The sequence below is a fragment of the Passer montanus genome, unplaced genomic scaffold (assembly GCF_014805655.1).
Source record: "Passer montanus isolate IOZ18808 unplaced genomic scaffold, ASM1480565v1 scaffold53, whole genome shotgun sequence".
NCBI lineage: Eukaryota > Metazoa > Chordata > Aves > Passeriformes > Passeridae > Passer > Passer montanus.
In genome coordinates, this window is record NW_024370263.1 from 262,316 (window position 1) to 279,060 (window position 16,745).

Below are 16,745 nucleotides of genomic sequence, written 5' to 3' on the forward strand. Positions count from 1 at the left end.
AGGGAAGGGAAGGGAAGGGAAGGGAAGGGAAGGGAAGGGAAGGGAGGGCCGCGGGTCCCGACCGGGGTGAAAGAAGGGCCGCGGGTCCCGGGGCAGGGTGAAGGAAGGAAGGAAGGTGAAGGAAGGAAGGCCGCGGGCCCCGGCCGGCCCTCCCGGGCGGTGCTGCCGGGGCAGCGCCAGGGGGCGCCGCCGCGGGCCCGGCTCTGAGGCGCGGCCGCCATGGGCGCCGAGCGGGAGGCGCGGGCCTGCGCCGCCTTCTACGGCTCTCGGGGCCTCGCCCCCACCGTGCTCTCCTGCCTGCGCTGCCTGCGGCACTTCGCGGGGTAAGAGTGCGGGCCCCGGGGAGGGAGCTCCCGGTATCCCCCGGCAGCGGCTGCATCGGGAAGCCCCCGGTGTGCAGCGCCCGTGCGTGCCGCGGGCGCGGGTCCGGAGGGAAGGAGGGAGGGTGGGGAGATCGGTACCCGGCGAGGGGTTCGAGCCACGCTCACGGTGCTCCCCGTTCCCTTCCAGCCTGCTCAGCAGAGCAGGGCTGCAGTTTTTAGGATTTTCATGCCCTTCTGGCCACCGAGGGCTTGCGATGCGCTGAGCTTTGAGGATTTCGTGTAGCTGTCCCCCCGCCCGCCGCCGTGCCTCCGTCCCCGCTGCAGTGGATGCCGAGTGCCGCTGGGAGAGAGGAGCTCCGCAGGCCGGGGCACCCCCATCCCAGATCCCACCGAGTCGGGATATTCCCCCACTACAGACTCCACCGAGCCAGGGTATCCTCACCCCTGTGCTTGTCCTGTTGCAGGAGCACTGCCAAGAGATGCAAGGAGAAGCACCTGGAGGAGGCTCTCCAGCTGGCACGGGTGCTGAGCGAGGGTCTGCAGGCGCTGGGTGAGGCAGAGGCACGACCCCTGCTCCGCTGTGTCCTGGCTTTCCAGATGGAGGCAACCAGCAGCTGCAGCTCCTTCCAGAAACTGGAACAGGTCTGTAAGGCAATCGCTGGGCTGGCTTTGCCCACTCCTGGCACAGCCCTGGAGCTTTCTGGCATCCTTACCAGCAAAGGGGCTCAGAGGCGGTGCAGGCTCCCCCAGCAGCACTTGGCAGCTGGTGTCTCCCAGGGGTCTGGGCAGAGCAGCTGACTTGGGGTGTCTCTTGGCAGATGGTGACCCAGCTGGCAGTGGGGAAGGAAGCCCTGTTGGCCCAGGAGGTGGACACACTGCTGACTGGCCTGGCACTGCAGGGAGAGGTGAGAGAGCCCCAGCTGTGCAGGGTCACTGGCTTTCATGGGGACTTGTCTGGAGACCATGTGTCACAGGGATCTCCTGGTTTGTGCTGCCTCCAGTCCTTCATGTCCCATGATTCTGGGGATTTGCCCTTCCTTGCAGCTGGCAACATGTGGCTGCCTATCACACCAGCCCATTGCTCATCCTTGGGGCAGCTTCTGGCACTGGCAGAACCCTCCTGCCCAAGGCACTGAGCCCCAGCATGTTGTCACACAGGACAAACTATCCTTCTGTCCCTGCAGGTGCTGTCTCCTGAGGACCTTCAGTCAGGTCAGCCTCTGTTCCTTACCTTCAGGGGTTTTCTCCAAGCTCACACCAAGAGTGCACAGAACATTTCCTGCCAACCCAGACTGGGTCCTCTGTGCTCATGGGAGGGGAGCGGGGATCAGCCAGATCCATGTGATCTCTGCAGAGGTCCCAGCAGCATCCAGCACTGCCCACCAACAACTGGAAACCAGACAAGCCAAAGCATCCCCTGCATCCCAGCCCCTTCTTGCCTCACTTTCCAATGCCCGTGGCTGAACTGGGAGCAGGAGGGCGGGGGGCTGATGCTGTCCCCTTGCCTGCAGTGTCCATGTTCCTGGAGGAGAGCAGCCTGGGCCGGCAGCACTGGCGGCAGAACCTGGCCCCGCTGCTGCAGCGCCTGGCCAGCACCCTGCGCTGGGTGCTGCAGGGCCAGCCCACACCTGGCAGCACCTGGGGCTACCTGGTCATCAAGGTAAGAGCCAGACTGGGCAGCAGGGAAGGATCAGTTCCTGCAAGGACAGGCTGGGCACCGGGGGCAGTGCCAGAGGGATGTCACGCATCGAGCTGCTTTGAATGGCCGTTCCTGGGGCACTGCTGCTTTTTCAGAGGTAAGGAATACTGATCATCCCTGTGGCACCTCCTGCTCCTCCAGGCCTGCCTCCAGGTCTTCCAGGTGCTGCCAAAGGACGTGGCTCCCCTGGTGTGGAGCACATCAGGAAAGAGTGAGACCCTGCAGAGCCTCTTGGGACTGCTGCTCGAGGTGGCTTGGGGGAAGGTGCGTACAGCCCTGGGAGGGATGGAGTTGCCTGTCTCAAGGAGCAGAGCAGTGCTGTCCTTCCCAGGTGCTTTCCCCATTCCCCTCCCCGAGGCAAGCCTGTAGAGACAGCCCAGTGTCTGGCATGTCTGAGAGACACCATGTAGCTGTCTGCAGGGGCAGTTAAACGTGGTTGAGGTTTAAAGGATGTTTTGAGTTGTCCCTTTGCCTCCCTGTGAGTCCAGGCCCTGAACAAGGATACAAGACTGCTGGCAGGCACAGCCCTGAGCATGTTGGTGAACACAGCCCCCCAGCCCCAGTATGGGGCCAGCGCTGTGCTGACCCTGTTCCAGCTCCCCAGCCAAGGTGCGTGCTCCATCCTGAGCTGAGCAGGGCCTCTGGCAAAGGGTGACAGGTGTGTCTGGCTGTGAGGGGACAGAGGCTGGTGCCAAGCTGGACTCTGCTGCTGTGCCTGTCTCTTGGGGTCTGGGAGCTCCAGCTGTCTCCAGCCACCTCCCAGGGATGTTCTGGAATGAGCCAAGGCAGTTGCTCTCAGAGCAGCATTTGGGTTTGCCACCTTCCATCCATCCAGTGCAGCCATTTTCCAGCAGGCACTGGGGAGCTGAAGTTTGGGGAGCTGGTGGTGGAAGTGCCCCCTGTCCTGGAACCAGACGGGCTGGAGAAGCTGGTGCTTGCCAGGGGTTTGCTGACATGCTGCAAGAGGGACATCCTCAGCTGCCAGTTGGAGGGCCTCCCCGACAAGGTAGGAGAGCTCAAACCTCCTGGACAGGGCTTGAGGGAGCCCTTGGAGAGGGCTGGCAGCCGCCTGTGGTGCCTGCAGATCCTTGGGGGATAAAGCCAGGCTGCACCCCTCCACACCAGCAGCTCCATGCATCCTGCTGAGCACAGCCAGTTGGCCAAAGAGCTTTTTCCAAAGACAGCCAAGCAGGGATTTCTCTTTCCTGAGAGGCTGGGAAACAAAGAGGTGCCAAAAGCCCCTACACAAGCAGAGCAGTGTTCACTCTGTGTTCCCATGGCATGAACATGGGGCTGTCCCTGCAGAGCACAGCCTCATCTCTGCCCAGCTCTAGCCTCTCCCATGTCCTCACCAGCTGAGGACTTCCAGGCAGGGAGCAGAGGTGCACTCTGTAGGAGCAGGAGGACTGGGCAGCACTCTCCTTGCCTGTCTCACGGCTGGGGTTTCTCCCTGGAAATTCTGTGCCTGCCCTCTCCCTGAGCTGCTGTGCCCCTGCAGGCCTGCCTGCTGCTGGACATGGTCTTTCCTGCTGTGTGTGCCCTGACCAGGGAGCAGAAGGACTGCCACTACTACTGCTTCCAAGGTAGGAGACACTGACCCTGCCATGCAGGGAGGGCTGGGACTGTGCTTCCAGGGAAGATGCTTTTCTGGGTCTTGGTAGCTGGTTTGAAAGTGCTGTTAATTTCTGTTCCTGCCCAATGGACACTTACCCTCTTGGGGTCTTGTGTACCTAACAGGGGAACTGCTGCCCCTGCACACAGGGTTCTTAAGGCCACAGCCTGTGCTGGCTCTGGTGCAGGTGAGTCTGGGCGAGGGCTGCAGCAGAGCTCTCTGTTTTGGCAGCCTGTGCACTGTGGCTGCAGCGCCTGCGGGAGGGCCTGGCTGCTCTCTGGCACCTGACGGGGACCCGCATCCTGGCCCAGGACTCTGAGCTCCTCCAGGAGCTCACCCAGCTGCTGTGGAACAATGCAGAGACCCCGGTAAGGGCACAGTACCAAAGGGCACCAAATGTGGCAGCTGGGAACAGCTCTTCCTTCACCTGGCTCAGCTGCTGTTCCCTGCCCATAACACATCCCTGCCTGTTTCACTCCCAGCCAAATACACCCCCTTGCTTGCAGCTGCCAGGGCAGGGGCAGTGTCACTGCTGAGGTCGAGGCATTTGTCACACACAGGCTCTAAAGGGCCATGTCCCAGTGCTTCACCTGCCACAGGACAGCAAGACATGAGAGGGAGCCCACCCTGAACCCCCTGTTTGTTGTCCTTCTCCCACAGGTGGAAGGTGTTTCTGAGTTCATCCACAGCTCCTTCCGATTGCTCCTGGAGATCTACCACCTGGAATGCCAGCGCTTCCAGGACCAGGAGAGACCCCTCTACCAACAGATGCTGCAGAGGGTGGTCTCAATGCCATGGCAGATCAAAGCAAGATACGTGCCCCTGTGTGCCGTCGTCCCCTACATGGGCAGTCAGCAGGTAGGGAAGGCAGGGCTGTGGGCGTCTTGGTGTCAGCTGGCTCTGCTGCTGAGGTGGCACAGCCTGTGTCCACTACCTGTCACCTTCTACCCAGTTCAGCTGTGTGGGCAGGGAGCCTTCCCACCCAGAGGGGCTATTTTAGCATCCCTGGGGTAGTGAGCTACAGCAGTGCATCCCTGGGGAGTGCCAGTGGGAAGGGAAGCTTTGCCTGTCAGTGCCCACCAAAAGCAGCTTTGAGGTACCAGAGGTGCTCAGTGCCAGGGGAGACTGCAGTGTGGCCTGTACCCGTGTGTCTTTCCCTCAAATGCAGCTTTCAGCCTGACAGGGAGATAAGAATCACCTGCCTTTCTCCCAGGTGCTGGATGCCTACCCAGACCTGCCACAGCATCTCCTGAGCTGCCTCTCCACCAACCACCTGTGTCCCGCTGCTGCCGAGGTCTACAAGGTCCTGGTGCGGCAGCAGTGCAGCGAGTGGCGGGATGGGCAGCGGGACACAGAGGTGGCCCTGGCAGAGCAGTGGGCACTGTGCTGGCTCCCCCTGCTCTCCCAGGCCCTCTGCTCTCCCCTGCCCATCCTGCAGAGCAACTGTGCCAACCACCTCCTCACCTGGACCCTGCGGCAGCTCCCGGCCACCCAGGCACTGCTGGCTGCCCAGTTTGGTGGCCAGGACACGATGTCACTCCGGGCTTGGGTGTCAGTGCTGAAGGCACAGAAGAGCGTGGCGGGGGCCCTGCCGCTGGGGGCCGAGGCGCTGCAGCGGCTCTCCCGCTGCCTGGGCACCCGCGAGGAGGGCGTTCGGCTGGCAGCGCTGGGTCTGCTGTGCTGCAGCCCCAACACCAACCAGCCCCTCTCGGGCACCGAGGTGCAGCTGCTGCGGGAGTTCCTGCCCCTCAACCTCAGCTGCGACTCCTCCTCGTTCCGGCAGCTGCTGCAGGCAGCGGTGAGGAAGGCGCTGGTGCGGCTGCGGGACAGCGCCCTGGCCTGCCTGCGGGGGAAGGCACCACGACGCTCTGGGCTGGCACAGGGAGCTGAGCAGCTTGCCCAGGCAGTAGGTGAGGCGGCCACTGAGCACCTTCACCATAGCCCTGATAGATTCACGTGTGCTCAGCATCCCTTGCTGCCACGCTCTCTGCCCACAGGCTTTGTGGAATGGCTGCTGCAGCTCAGCATCGCCTCACTCAGCCCAGGCTCCAACTACCAGAGGAAGAAGACGGCTCTGCTCCTTCTGGCTGCTGTTTTGGAGACCTGCACAGACACCTGGAGCCCTGACAGGAAGAAAGGCCAGCCCCCACGTGAGTACAGGCAAGCTACCTGGAGTATCACCTGCAGCTGTGGGGATGCTCCAGCCAATCCCACCCCACGGCCCCCTGTCCCCATCACAGGGACCATGGCCACGCTGCTGAGCTACGCCAGGCAGAGCAGCTGCTGGGACTTCTTCTCCCAGCCCAATTTGTTGGCACTGCTGAGCTGCCTGCAGGACAGCACTAATGAGGTGAGCCTTGTAAAGCCAAGGGGAGGTCATAAAGATGCCTGCCTTGGCCTCAGGCAGGGTCACAGGAGAAGCCCACCATAGTTCCCATTCTCCCATGTCCCACTTTTCCCCATGTCTTCTCTGTCCTGGCAGATCAGAGACTTGGCCTCGGAGCTGCTTGTCCGCTACTTTCCTACCACGTTCCCTGAGCCCATTGCCCTGGCTCTCTTCCAGCTGGCCCAGGACACCCTGGGCAGCCCCCGAGTGCAGGAGGCTGAAGCTGGAGCTGTGCTGATGAAGACCATCCTGCAGAAGTATGAGCTCCTGGCATGCCCCTCCCTCTCCCTGTAGTGGCACAGGACCCTCCAAGAGTGTGTTGGCAGCACTGGTGCTTCACCAGTCTGTGGTCATAGATGGGGTGTTCAATAGCCTTGCAGTGGGAGGCTGGGGAGGGCTGAGGTGCAAGAGTTTGCATCGGGGGAGGAAGGAGCTGCATAGCACAAGATGGGCAAGAAATTCCCTGGTACTCACAGCAGGATCTGCCTGTTGCCCCAGGTCAGACAGTGGCATCATGAAGAGCCTGTCCCTGGAGGCTGAGGCAGCCCTGACGCTGCCCAGCCGAGGGCTGTGCTTTGCCCAGCACCTTTTCCACGTGCTGCAAGCCCAGTACAAAGTGGCATGCCAGGACCTGCTGCGGGCAGCAGCCACCGCACCGATGCACGGTACGGCCCCAGCAGGGCAGGGCAGGGAGCAGCTCCAGCAGCAGCTGCCTGGGACCTGGAGCCAGGCAGGACTCCAGCCACAGCTCGTTGCTGGTGCCACATCCTTGCCTTGGTTTCCCTGTTTTGGCAGTGCCCCTGCCTTGCACACCCCTTACCCAGGGCCCTGTTGACTCCCCTGCCCTGAGCCATGTGAGCTGTGGGCTCAGGCAGGAGAGCCAGGGCTGTGAGACAGCACAGTGAGCAGAGGTGGGTGTTTGCAGGAGCCATCGCAGCCCTGCGCAGGTGCCTGCTCCAGGTGCCAGAGGTGGCCAACTCCATGCAGGCAGCAGACTTGGTGCAGAGCTGGCAGGAGCTCCTCACCTGCCTAGTGACCACAGTGAGAGACATCACCTCCCTCCTCCTGGGGGCTCTGCAGAGCCAGCAAGGCCCCGGTGCTGATGAGCAAGGTGAGCGGGTCCCCATGGGGGCAGAGCCAGCCCTGGGATCCCTCCCTGGGAGCCACTGACTACTCCATCACAGTCATTCTTGGGCCAGCAGCCCTCCAGCCCCAGGGGAGTGTACTTGTTTTGGGCTCAGTTCCTCTAGCAGGGAACCATGGTGGGGCTGGGCCTGGCTTTGGGTCCCTTTCTCAGCTTCATGGGAGAACAGGAGCAGCGAGGCACCTGCCAGATGAAAACAGTTGGGAAAGAAGGGGCTGGCAGAGCCCTTACAGGCCTTGGAAACAGCAGTGGGAAAAATGCAGCTGCATTCCTGAGTGGGGCATGTGGCAGGGCAGGAGCCGTTGTCATTTGTGTGCATTCTGACAGGGTAGCAGGTCCTCCCAAACCCCAGCAGCATCCTTCCTACAGCACCCTGCTCAAACCTGGCTTTTCCTTTTGCAGCTGCTGCCCCATCATTTGCAGAGATGGGGAATGCCATTGGCTCCCTCATCATGCTGGGGAAGGGCCAGGGGCAAGAGGAAGAGGAGGGTGACTCAGTCCTGCTGTCAGAGGAGCACAGCCTGATCCTGACATGTTGCTGGGTGTCAGTGAAGGTGGGGACTCCTCCTCATGGTGCTGGGAGAGGGGCAGCCCAGCATGGCACCCATCATGCAGCCTACCCCTGCTGCTGCTTCACCTCCCCCCGGGGCATTCACTGGGGATGAACAAGGGAGAATTTCTGTCCTTACTTCAGTGCTCTCACAGATGTCCTCACCCCCTTCCAGGAAGGATGCAGCTAGCAGGCTCCTCAAAAGCAGCCCCCTCCCTGCCCTTTGGGAGCCCAGCTTCTTCCCGGACACTGATAGTCCCCTGCTGTGGCACAGCCAGGCTACCTGGCTTGTAGCCCTGCTGCCACCCATCCCAGCTTCTCCTCCTAGCCACTCTTGCTTCCTCTTTTTCCCAGGAGATTGGGCTGCTCCTGGGTGGCCTGGCTGAGATGCTGCTATCCCCAGCACTGCCTGCTGAAGTGGGGCCCCTCCTGCCACTCGCCACCCTGCAGATGGCCACCAGGGTGTTCCAGGAAATCCTGCTGCGGTGCCGGCACTGGGTAAGGGTGTTTCTGGGCCCTTGGCTATCCCTGCAGCCCTGTCCCTGCCCTGGCATGCTGGGCTGGAGGGAGGGCGAGGGCAGTGGGGCAGGGTCTGCTCTGGCGCAGGACGTGGGGATGGCTGGAAGTCCCCTGGCTGGGATCCCAGTGCCAGACCCTATCACATCCCCACACTATCCTGTCTTCTCACTTGCTCTTCCCCTTTGCAAAGAGTTGTTTGGGGCCATGGGGGCTAGTGGGTGCAGCCTTTGGGGTGCTCGTGCTGACACTGCTCTGCCCCAGGGAGCAGTGGAGGGCTGCAGCATGGGCTTCACCAAGTTCTGTGCTGCGCTGCTGAACCACCCGGATCCGGAGCTGCAGGCCATCCCACGGGCTGTGCTGGAGCAGGTACAGTACTCACTGTGCTGCTTGTGTCCTGTGTGCCCCAGGGAGCTCCAGAGGCATTTCTGCACTCCCTGGGGCAAGCACCCTCCTGGCAGCTGAGATGCTGGTGCCCTCCTGGCAGGGCAGCTGCAGGTGACAGGTGTCCAGCCACATCTCAGGTGGATTTTGTGTCTCTGTCAGGGCTTGGAAGCACTGAGTGGGCCCCGGAGCAGCTCGATCACGCGCCGTGCTGCTGGCTTCCCCATGCTCTTCCTCTGCATCGTCAGCGGGGAGGCCCCGGCGCTGGCACGGCCGCTCCTGACCCGCTGCATCCAGACACTGCTGACCTTGGCTGCCACGGCACTGCCACAGGACTGGGACCAGACCCTCGACCTCCCGCAGGTCAGTGTGGTGCTCCTGGCCTGGAGCCCCTTTGGGGACACGGTGATCTGTGCTGGGTCCCCTGAGCTGTGCCAGGTACCCAGTGTGAGACCATGAGAACTCAGAGTGAGCAAAAACCCACAGCTCTGGTCACGCTGTCCAGCCTGGCACTCTGGGAGCTGATGGCCTTTTGGCTCCCCTGTCTTTTCCCACCCCCTTTCCCTGATATGGCAGCATGAGCCCCTGGTGACCTGGTGCCACTGAGCCCCGCGTGCTCTCCCCAGGTGTGTGCCCTCCACGTGCTGCAGACGCTGGTGCGCGGGGCGGGGCTGGGCGGGGCCGTGCTGTGCCACGCCACACCCATGATGGCCCTGGCACTGCGGGGCCTGGGCTCGCCCTGCTGGGCCATGAGGAATGCAGCCATCCAGCTCTTCAGTGAGTACTGACAAAGAGAGATCCCACTGCCCCCAGGGTTCGGAGCCTGCGTGGGGTGAAGTGCAGGGGGTTAGCAGCATTGGATGGGACCTGAGATTGCCTTCTCTGTCCCTGCAGGTGCCCTCACATCCCGGCTGCTGGGACAGCCAGGGAGCCACAAGGATGGCTGCCCATCAGAGGGGCTGAGCCTGCACGCCTTCCTCGGGCAGCACCCAAAGCTGGGTGCTGTGCTGCTCGGAGAGCTCAAGGTGGCCACAGCACCCACTTCAGGGGGGCCCCGCCTGCACCCTGCACTCCACGCCATCCTCACCCTCTTGGCCCAGCTGCAGCCTGGTGCTGACAGCCCCGGCAGGTATGGGGGCAGTGGGGATGCTGTGCCTTAGCCAAGGGCTCCTGCAGTAGGAAGGGCTCCCATGGTGCTGAGGCTGGCCCTGGCTCTTGTGAGATTTTACTCCAGCCAGAGCATCACCACACGGTGCCCTTTTTGCTCCACAGTCCCTCTGCTCCCTTCCTGGGGCCACTGCTGGGGCTGGCAGAGAGCCCCATCTACGCTGTACGAGCGATGGCTGCCAAGGCTCTGGTGCCTGTTGTTGCCCCTCCCCAGCGCTGCAGCCTCCTCCTGCAGCTGGCCCAGCAGCTCCCTGCAGCACCCGGGCAGATCCGCTCGCACAACGCTGTCCACGGGCACCTGCTGCAGATGCAGGCACTGCTGGGCCCTGCGACGGGCACTGCGGGGTGAGTGCTGCCACGCTGTCTCCCCAGCTGGGGTCACTCTGTGCCAAACGCAGTCTTTTGGCCACAGAAGGGCGCCTGCCTCGGTGCTTGCCCCGTGGTGAGGCTGTGTCTCCATGCAGGCTGTCGGCTGAGGCTCTGCACCCCGTGGCTCTGCAGCTGGAGGCGCGGGGCTGGCTGCTCACCCCTGCCCAGCGCTGCCCCCTTGTCCGCGCCGCCTTCCTCCAGGTCCTCGCCCTGCTGCCCACATCCTTCAGCCCTGGCTTCGCCCAGTACATCCATGACACCATCAGCACCGAGCTGGGCAGCCTCCTGCAGGGGGGAAAGGCAGGCTGTGCCGAGCCACAGGTACTGCTTCCTGCCAGGAAAGTCACGGCCGTGCCTGACTGGCAGTGAGCCTGGGCGGGGACAGGGGGAGCCATCGCTCCAGGCTGAGCCCTGGAAGGGGAATCCTGTTTTTTTCCTGCAGGTGGGCTCAGCCATCCTCCACCAAACCATGGCCCACTTCATGTGCAGCGAGGCAGCCCGGCTGGCGGACAGTGAGCGGATTGCTGCTGTCTGCTCACTTCTCCAGCAGCCCAACCCCGACATCCAGCTTGCCATCCTGAGCTGGGTGATTGCTAGGGAGGGAGGAACGTGCAAGGAGGTGGAGAACGCTCTTGGGCTGACATTGCTGGTATGATGGGGCTCAAAAGTCACCAAGTAAAGCGGGGGGGCCCCAGTGTACCATGCAGATGGGACCCTGAGATCCCATTGCTGAGAAGCTTGGTGTTCCCCAGGCTGAGGGTGCAGGGCACTTGCCTGGTCCTGCAGTGCTAGGACCACTAACCACGTACCTTCTTTCCCATTGTCAACTAGGAGAGCTTGCAGTCGGTGCTGCAAGAGAGAAGGGACAAAGAGTTCCTGAGATTGTACCTTGAGGCTTTGCTGCATCTTTACAGAGATCCCTCGTCATGGTCCCAGGAAGCTTCCAGTAAGCTCCAGGGCTCCTCAAGATCATGCCTGGAGATGCTGCTGCACATGGTGGAGGCTGAGTGTCCTGGGCCTGATCTCCTCTTCCAGGCACTGTGTGCTGCCAGCCTGCTGCTTGCCCACCAGTAGGTCCTTGCTGCTGCTGGGGTGCTGCCCAGCTCTTCCAGCAGATTCTTCCTTAGTCCTTACTAGAAGCAGCCACAGCTTCCCTCCCATAAATCACAGCGTGGCACCTGGCTCCTGCAATCTCAGGGCAGCCAGTAGCCTTTGGTCGCCTAATGGAGCAGCAAGGTGTGCTTGAATTCTCTCTCCTTCCTTGGCAGGTGTGGGGAGGAGGACGTTGGGCTGCTGGAGCGCTGGTGCGCGGCGCTGGAGGAGCGCAGCCGGCCCAGCTGCTGCGAGGTGCTGCGGCTGGCGGCCGCCCGCTCCCTGCAGCTGGCAGGGCCCCACGTGCTGCAGCCATCCCTGCGTGCTGCCCGGCCCCCGCTCGCCCCCCTGGCTCTGCGGTAGGTCCCTCAGCTGGGGATGGCTGTGCTTGCAGCACTGCAGCCCCAGCCTGCTGCAGGTTAATGGGCTCTGCAAAAGGTGCCCCCTGCAAAAACTCAAGGGTGTTGAAGAAAACCCAACTCGTTCAAAAATCAGTGGCGCTCGAGCTCACAGCCTACAAAAAGCGTGTGGGTGGCATTTTAATACAAGCAGCCAGTCCCTTGTGAGCAGCAGATGGCATTGCTGAGCCCCTCAATCCCCAGCACAGCCCCTACCCTCCCAAGCTCTTGGGTGGTGACAGTGTCTTTCACGGTCCAGGAAAAAAGCCCCTCAGAGAAGCATTCTGAGGTCTCATCCTCCCCTCCAGGCAGGCTGGGATGCTTTGGGTCATGCAGTATGCTTCCCTTCCCTTCTCTTCCCTTTCCTCAGGCTGATAAACATGGCCATTCACCTTCTGCAAGATGAGGAGCGGGAGGTCCGGCATGAGGCCGCAGGTTTCGCCAGCCGCCTGCGGCAGAGCCCAGGGGAGCTGCTCCAAGATGGCTGCATCTTTGTGCAGGACAATGTGGGGCTCCAGAGCCTCCTAGAGCTCCTTCTGGGAGAGTTCAGGGAGCACCCTGAGACCTTCAACTCACTACTTCAGCATATCCCCATCTTAGATCTCAGGAGCATTGTGGAGGAGCTGCAGGCCAACAAGTGAGTTGCTGGATCTGTGGACTGGCACGAGGGATGTGGGATACCACGGGGCCAGCCCTTGGCTTCACTCACACCTCTGCTTTCCCCCCAGAGCTGCCAGCCTGTACAAGGAGGATGAACCCAACGTTTTTGCAGAGCCAGCTGTCCTGGCACAGCAGCTGCTCCCTGTCCTGGTGCAGCTCCTGGAGAAGGCTCCCACTGGCAGCCCAGTCCATGCCTCAGCTCTGCAGTGGCTGGAAGCCACAGGCCCCAGTGTGCTGAGGGACCTGCAGTACTCCAAACACTGCTGGAGCCAAGGTATGGTGAGCGTGGAGTGCCTGGCACAAGCAAACAGTGTCCTTGTTCCCCAGGCCAGCTCTGCCCAGGGGGACCCTGCCACACTCACGGCTCCTTCCCCGCTCTCTCCACAGGAACTCCTGTCCCCTGGGGGATGAAGGCGCTGGGCTGTGCCAAACTCCACACAGCCCTGGCCGTGCTGCTGGTGAGGGCCCGGCTGGTGGCGCGGGTCCTGCAGGTGCTGGGGGAAGGTGCTACCACCACGCCAGGCCTGGACTGTGGCTCCCAGGAGCTGGAGCAGGAGCTGGAGCTGGTACAGGGGCTGCTGGTGCAGCACGGGCTGGCCCCTGTGCCAAAGCAGGACAATGCACCAGGAGAGCTGGGACCACTGTTGGGGGACTGACAGCTCCAGGCATGCAGCAGTGTGACACGAAATCCTGCAGCCATCTCCCTCCATTTCCTGGGTGCTCTCTGACCAGCAGCCAGGCCTGCAGGTGTGGTGGTGTAACTCAGGGGAACCCACTCACAGTGTGGGACACACTCAGTTCTGTTCCCAGTTTCTAACCCTGCAGCTGAGTACTCCAGTGCAGCATTGCCTTGGCCTGTGTCCGTGGCTTCCTTGCCCTCAGCTCTGGCTGGCAGGAGGGGACCTGTGCTCCAGAACTCTCACACCCACTCCTGCTCACCTGCCACCACCTGTTTTTTAACCAGCACTTTGGTCCTTGGCTGACCTGGGCTTTTATCCCAAATAAAGAGGCCAGGAACATTCCTAGTGTTCAAGACTTTTAATTCCCCTGCCCAGGAGGGTGGTGTGAGAGCAGGCTGCAGGAGCCAAACATGACCTGGGGCAGCAAACAGACAACAGCCACTGCCTGCAGTGGAGCAAGATCCAGCCCTGGCATGGCACATGCTCCCACCACAGGCTGTGGTAGCAGCATCCAAAGCCAGAGCAGGGACCCCTCCAGCAAGCTCGTGTCATACTGGGCAAGGACTGGGGAAGGGCAGCAGCAGCACCCAGCCCAGCCTCACTCCTTCCAGTGGGAGCTGCTGAGCCCCACGGCTGGAACTGGGCACTGGCACCATCGTCCGTGTGCAGACTTTGGGTGTCTTTAATTCCTCTCTGCAAAGCAGGGCTGAGCTGCCCTGCATGGCTCACCTGGTGCTGCAGTGAGTGAGCTCAGACGAGAGGAGGGATGCTGCCTCCATCCTCATGCTGCTTGCCAGTTGCAGCTCTTTGAAAGCATGATGTCATGGCTGAGCATGACATCATCTGCTCACCCAGCCTTAACCTCATCATGCTGTTCTTCTACCATTAATCATCACACTTCAGCAATTCCCTTATTTTTAGTCTTTATAAGAAGGGTTTTTCCATTCTTCAGCAAAGTATTTAATGGAAAACAGGGAGCTGGCACCAAGGGTGAACAGCAAACCTGCAGTAGGGTGAAATTATGAAAGAGACCACATTTTTATTTAATTCCCCACCTCCCCAACAGGGAGTGGTGCCATGGGGAGGCTCAGCTCACCTTCCCAGGGGGATCCTACACGAAGATGAGAGCTGGTGGGGAGCAGACACAGCCCTCCTGCAGGCTCTCCTGCACCCACGAGCCCTGGCACCCCACTACAGAAGCTGCCACCCAAAATGTCCTAGAAGGGAAAATCAGTGACAAGTAGGATGCGCCGTTAATAAATACAATTTTAAAAAATCAAATACAGTTTTATATATGCATTTATATTATATATATAATAATGGCAGTTGGACTAGATGATCATTGTCCCAACAGAGATATTCTATTCTATTTAAATATGTTTATTTTTATAATATAATCTCTGCTTATAGGACGTATTATTGATTCATTTAATAATATTATGGCATACTATACCATTGTGGCATATTTTAACATAATTATAGCTTTGTATACAAATATTACAATTAGAATATAAAAGGAGAATGTCAGAGACAGGGAGAGATGTTCCTTAGGAGAGATGCCGTGGTGGGGACGGCACAGATTAGCACGCACCTGGCTCCTTGCAGGCCGTGTCCAGTGCAGCGGGGTGGGCGTTGGGACGGGTTCCCCCAGCACTGCACGCACACCCGCATGTCCCGCTGCAGCCCGCGGCACCGGGGTCCCACCCGCGCCAGGCGGAAATAGCCGCAGTAGCCGGGGAGGGGGGAGCTGGGGAGGGGGAACACGGAGGAGAAAAGAGGGAAATGGTGGTCGGAAGGTAGGGCAGAGGTGGCGGTGGTTTCTTGATGGATTGGGGTTTAAGGGGATATGGGTTTGGGGAGTGGCAGAGGGGCCTGGGTTGGGGAGGTGGGAAGGGAAGTGGCTCTGAGGGGGTGCAGAGGGACCCTAGTTTGGAAGGCAGGAAGGATGTGGTTCTGTGGGGCATGCAGAGGGCCGTGGTTTTGTATGGGGGAGGGAGAAAAGTAATGGCTGGGGGGAGCAGAAAGGCCCTGGGCCTGCGGGTGCAAAGGGGCCATGAGCGCAGGGGGTGCAGGAGGGTCCCGGTTTGGGGACGGGGGTTACAGAGGGGCCCCGACCCCGCACATACCCAGAGGGCTCCTCCGGCAGCGGCAGCCCCGCTCTTCGCCAGGGATCTCTGAAGGCCTGGCTGAAGGAGCTGGGGAGTATCTTGGCTACCGCAGGCAGAAGAGCAGCTGTGAGGGGCACGGGGACGATTAAAGACACGCCGGGACGGCAGCACACGGGGACGGGCTGGCAGGAGGGCAGCAGGCAGCGCGGTTACCTTCGGCCGTGCCGCAGGTCGGCTGCTGCCCCAGGCAGCCGCGGCGCTGCTGGAGGTCGGGACAGGGATCCCCGCCGAGCCGCGGCGGCACCGTGACCTGGCGGCTGCGGGCCCTGCTGCCGACCCCGCACGGGGAGCTGCACCCGCTCCACGGCCCCCAGGGCCCCACAGCACAGCCCACCGCTGCCAGGCATGGGGGAGAGGGGAAAGAAAGAGCTTCAGTGTGATGAACGTGGAAAGAGCAGAGCAGGGACATGCAGCACCCGGGATGGGGAGAGGGGAGGGAGGCCAGAGTGACCCCAGCAGCCCCTGTCCCCTGACCCCTGCCAGTGCAGGGGCTTTGTCAGCTGCTTCCGCAGGACTTCATCCCTGTGTGCATCGCGCTGAGCTGGGACCCTGCTAATCCCCCCGGAGATTAGGAAGGGCTGACTGTTGCAATTGTCCAGGGGGCCGTGGCCGGCGCTTGCCTACCCTGATCTGGGTCCCAGGGCAGGCTGGTTCTGCACTCCCCGAGCCCATGAGCCCCGTTTGGCACCCTCAGTACAGCCCCCGGTCCCCCTGTCCCTGTGCAAGGCACTGCCTGTGACAGTAGCAGAGGTGACACCAGGGCTTGACCTCTCAGGCTCGCAGTGACAGCGCTACCATCAGCTGCAGACCAGAAACCACCCCTTCGAGCTCTCCCACTGCACTGGGGCCAGCCACAGACATTCAGCGTGGAAAAAAGGGGACAGCTGGGACATCGCTACAAATCCAGCCCAGTCAGCATCCCCAGACACACCTGTTATCAAAGTACGGGGCTAACAGGTAACAGCAAGCGCTCGCCACCGAGCACAGCGGCACAGGCCGGTGTCCCTGGGCACTCACCGGCACGGCGACACGTGGCGAGGTAGTCCTGGCAGCAGTCTCCGGTCCGCTGGCAGTACGAGTCGCAGTAGCAGCGAGCCCGGCGGGCGCCGGGGGCCCAGCAGGCGTTGTTCCTGCCGGGGCAGCAGCGGTGCCGGCAGCTGCCCGTGGCTCCGACCAGGCAGCCGGCGGCCAGCAGCCAGCCCGCCCAGAGCAGCGGGCCGGGCATGGCCCCGCAGCCCCGCGGGATGGTGGCTCTGCCCCGCTCCAGCGGACACTGACGAGGCTGAGCGGGGGGAGCTCCGGCCGTGCCGCACCGCCCCCGGGCTGGGCGGGGGGACAAAGCCCGTTCCCTTCTGCTCCACCGCCCCTCGGCTCCGCGGCAGGGCAAGGACTTCATACAATTAACCAGGGTTATTAATAAAGCACTGTGTACGAGACAACACAGCCCTGCCTGGGAGCATCTGTGACCGGGCACCGCTGGGCTGGAGCTGGTGCTCCCCCAGGAGCACCACCTTGGCATGATGGGGAGCCCCGTCCCCCACCCACAGGGCAGCAGCCACTCACTGCCCATTCAGCACAGCTGGACGCCAACGCAGCC

At 61.8% G+C, this 16,745-nt stretch overlaps 3 protein-coding genes across 6 annotated transcripts in view; 1 reads left to right on the forward strand and 2 right to left on the reverse strand.

The window, feature by feature from the left end:
- Window positions 1-2,155, reverse strand: part of ESS2 (ess-2 splicing factor homolog) — a 17,900-nt gene extending 15,745 nt beyond the window's left edge. Inside the window, exon 1 of the mRNA XM_039724476.1 lies at window positions 2,149-2,155. The gene's annotated coding sequence lies outside the window, so the exon portion shown is untranslated. The remainder of the gene's footprint in view (window positions 1-2,148) is intronic.
- LOC120509616 (thyroid adenoma-associated protein homolog) lies at window positions 174-13,321 on the forward strand. Of its 3 annotated transcripts, none has more exons than XM_039724470.1 (31): window positions 174-323; window positions 788-965; window positions 1,142-1,228; window positions 1,508-1,535; window positions 1,835-1,983; window positions 2,164-2,286; window positions 2,511-2,631; window positions 2,874-3,028; window positions 3,521-3,605; window positions 3,866-4,002; window positions 4,295-4,492; window positions 4,848-5,544; window positions 5,632-5,784; window positions 5,875-5,984; window positions 6,117-6,277; window positions 6,519-6,685; window positions 6,946-7,131; window positions 7,567-7,718; window positions 8,069-8,212; window positions 8,495-8,599; window positions 8,777-8,977; window positions 9,241-9,391; window positions 9,509-9,743; window positions 9,887-10,126; window positions 10,246-10,471; window positions 10,593-10,799; window positions 10,982-11,220; window positions 11,419-11,601; window positions 12,011-12,277; window positions 12,369-12,574; window positions 12,688-13,321. In XM_039724470.1, exons 1-31 carry the CDS (start codon window positions 220-222, stop codon window positions 12,954-12,956), a joined length of 5,664 nt encoding a protein of 1,887 aa, XP_039580404.1. In that variant the 5' UTR covers window positions 174-219; the 3' UTR covers window positions 12,957-13,321. The 3 variants fall into 3 exon arrangements, 2 of the variants coding, with proteins under 2 accessions (XP_039580404.1, XP_039580405.1); XM_039724471.1 differs by having other exon boundaries at window positions 2,877-3,028; XR_005629305.1 differs by lacking the exons at window positions 12,011-12,277; window positions 12,369-12,574; window positions 12,688-13,321 and having other exon boundaries at window positions 11,065-11,220; window positions 11,419-11,559.
- A 142-nt stretch (window positions 13,322-13,463) lies between these two features.
- On the reverse strand, window positions 13,464-16,745 carry LOC120509620 (somatomedin-B and thrombospondin type-1 domain-containing protein-like). Of its 2 annotated transcripts, XM_039724479.1 has the most exons (6): window positions 16,166-16,745; window positions 15,302-15,484; window positions 15,107-15,212; window positions 14,572-14,727; window positions 14,077-14,197; window positions 13,464-13,983 (listed from the first exon to the last, which is right to left on the reverse strand). In XM_039724479.1, the coding sequence occupies exons 1-5, from the start codon at window positions 16,716-16,718 to the stop codon at window positions 14,092-14,094; spliced, it is 1,104 nt and encodes a 367-aa protein (XP_039580413.1). In that variant the 5' UTR covers window positions 16,719-16,745; the 3' UTR covers window positions 13,464-13,983; window positions 14,077-14,091. The 2 variants fall into 2 exon arrangements, with proteins under 2 accessions (XP_039580413.1, XP_039580411.1); XM_039724477.1 differs by having other exon boundaries at window positions 13,464-14,197.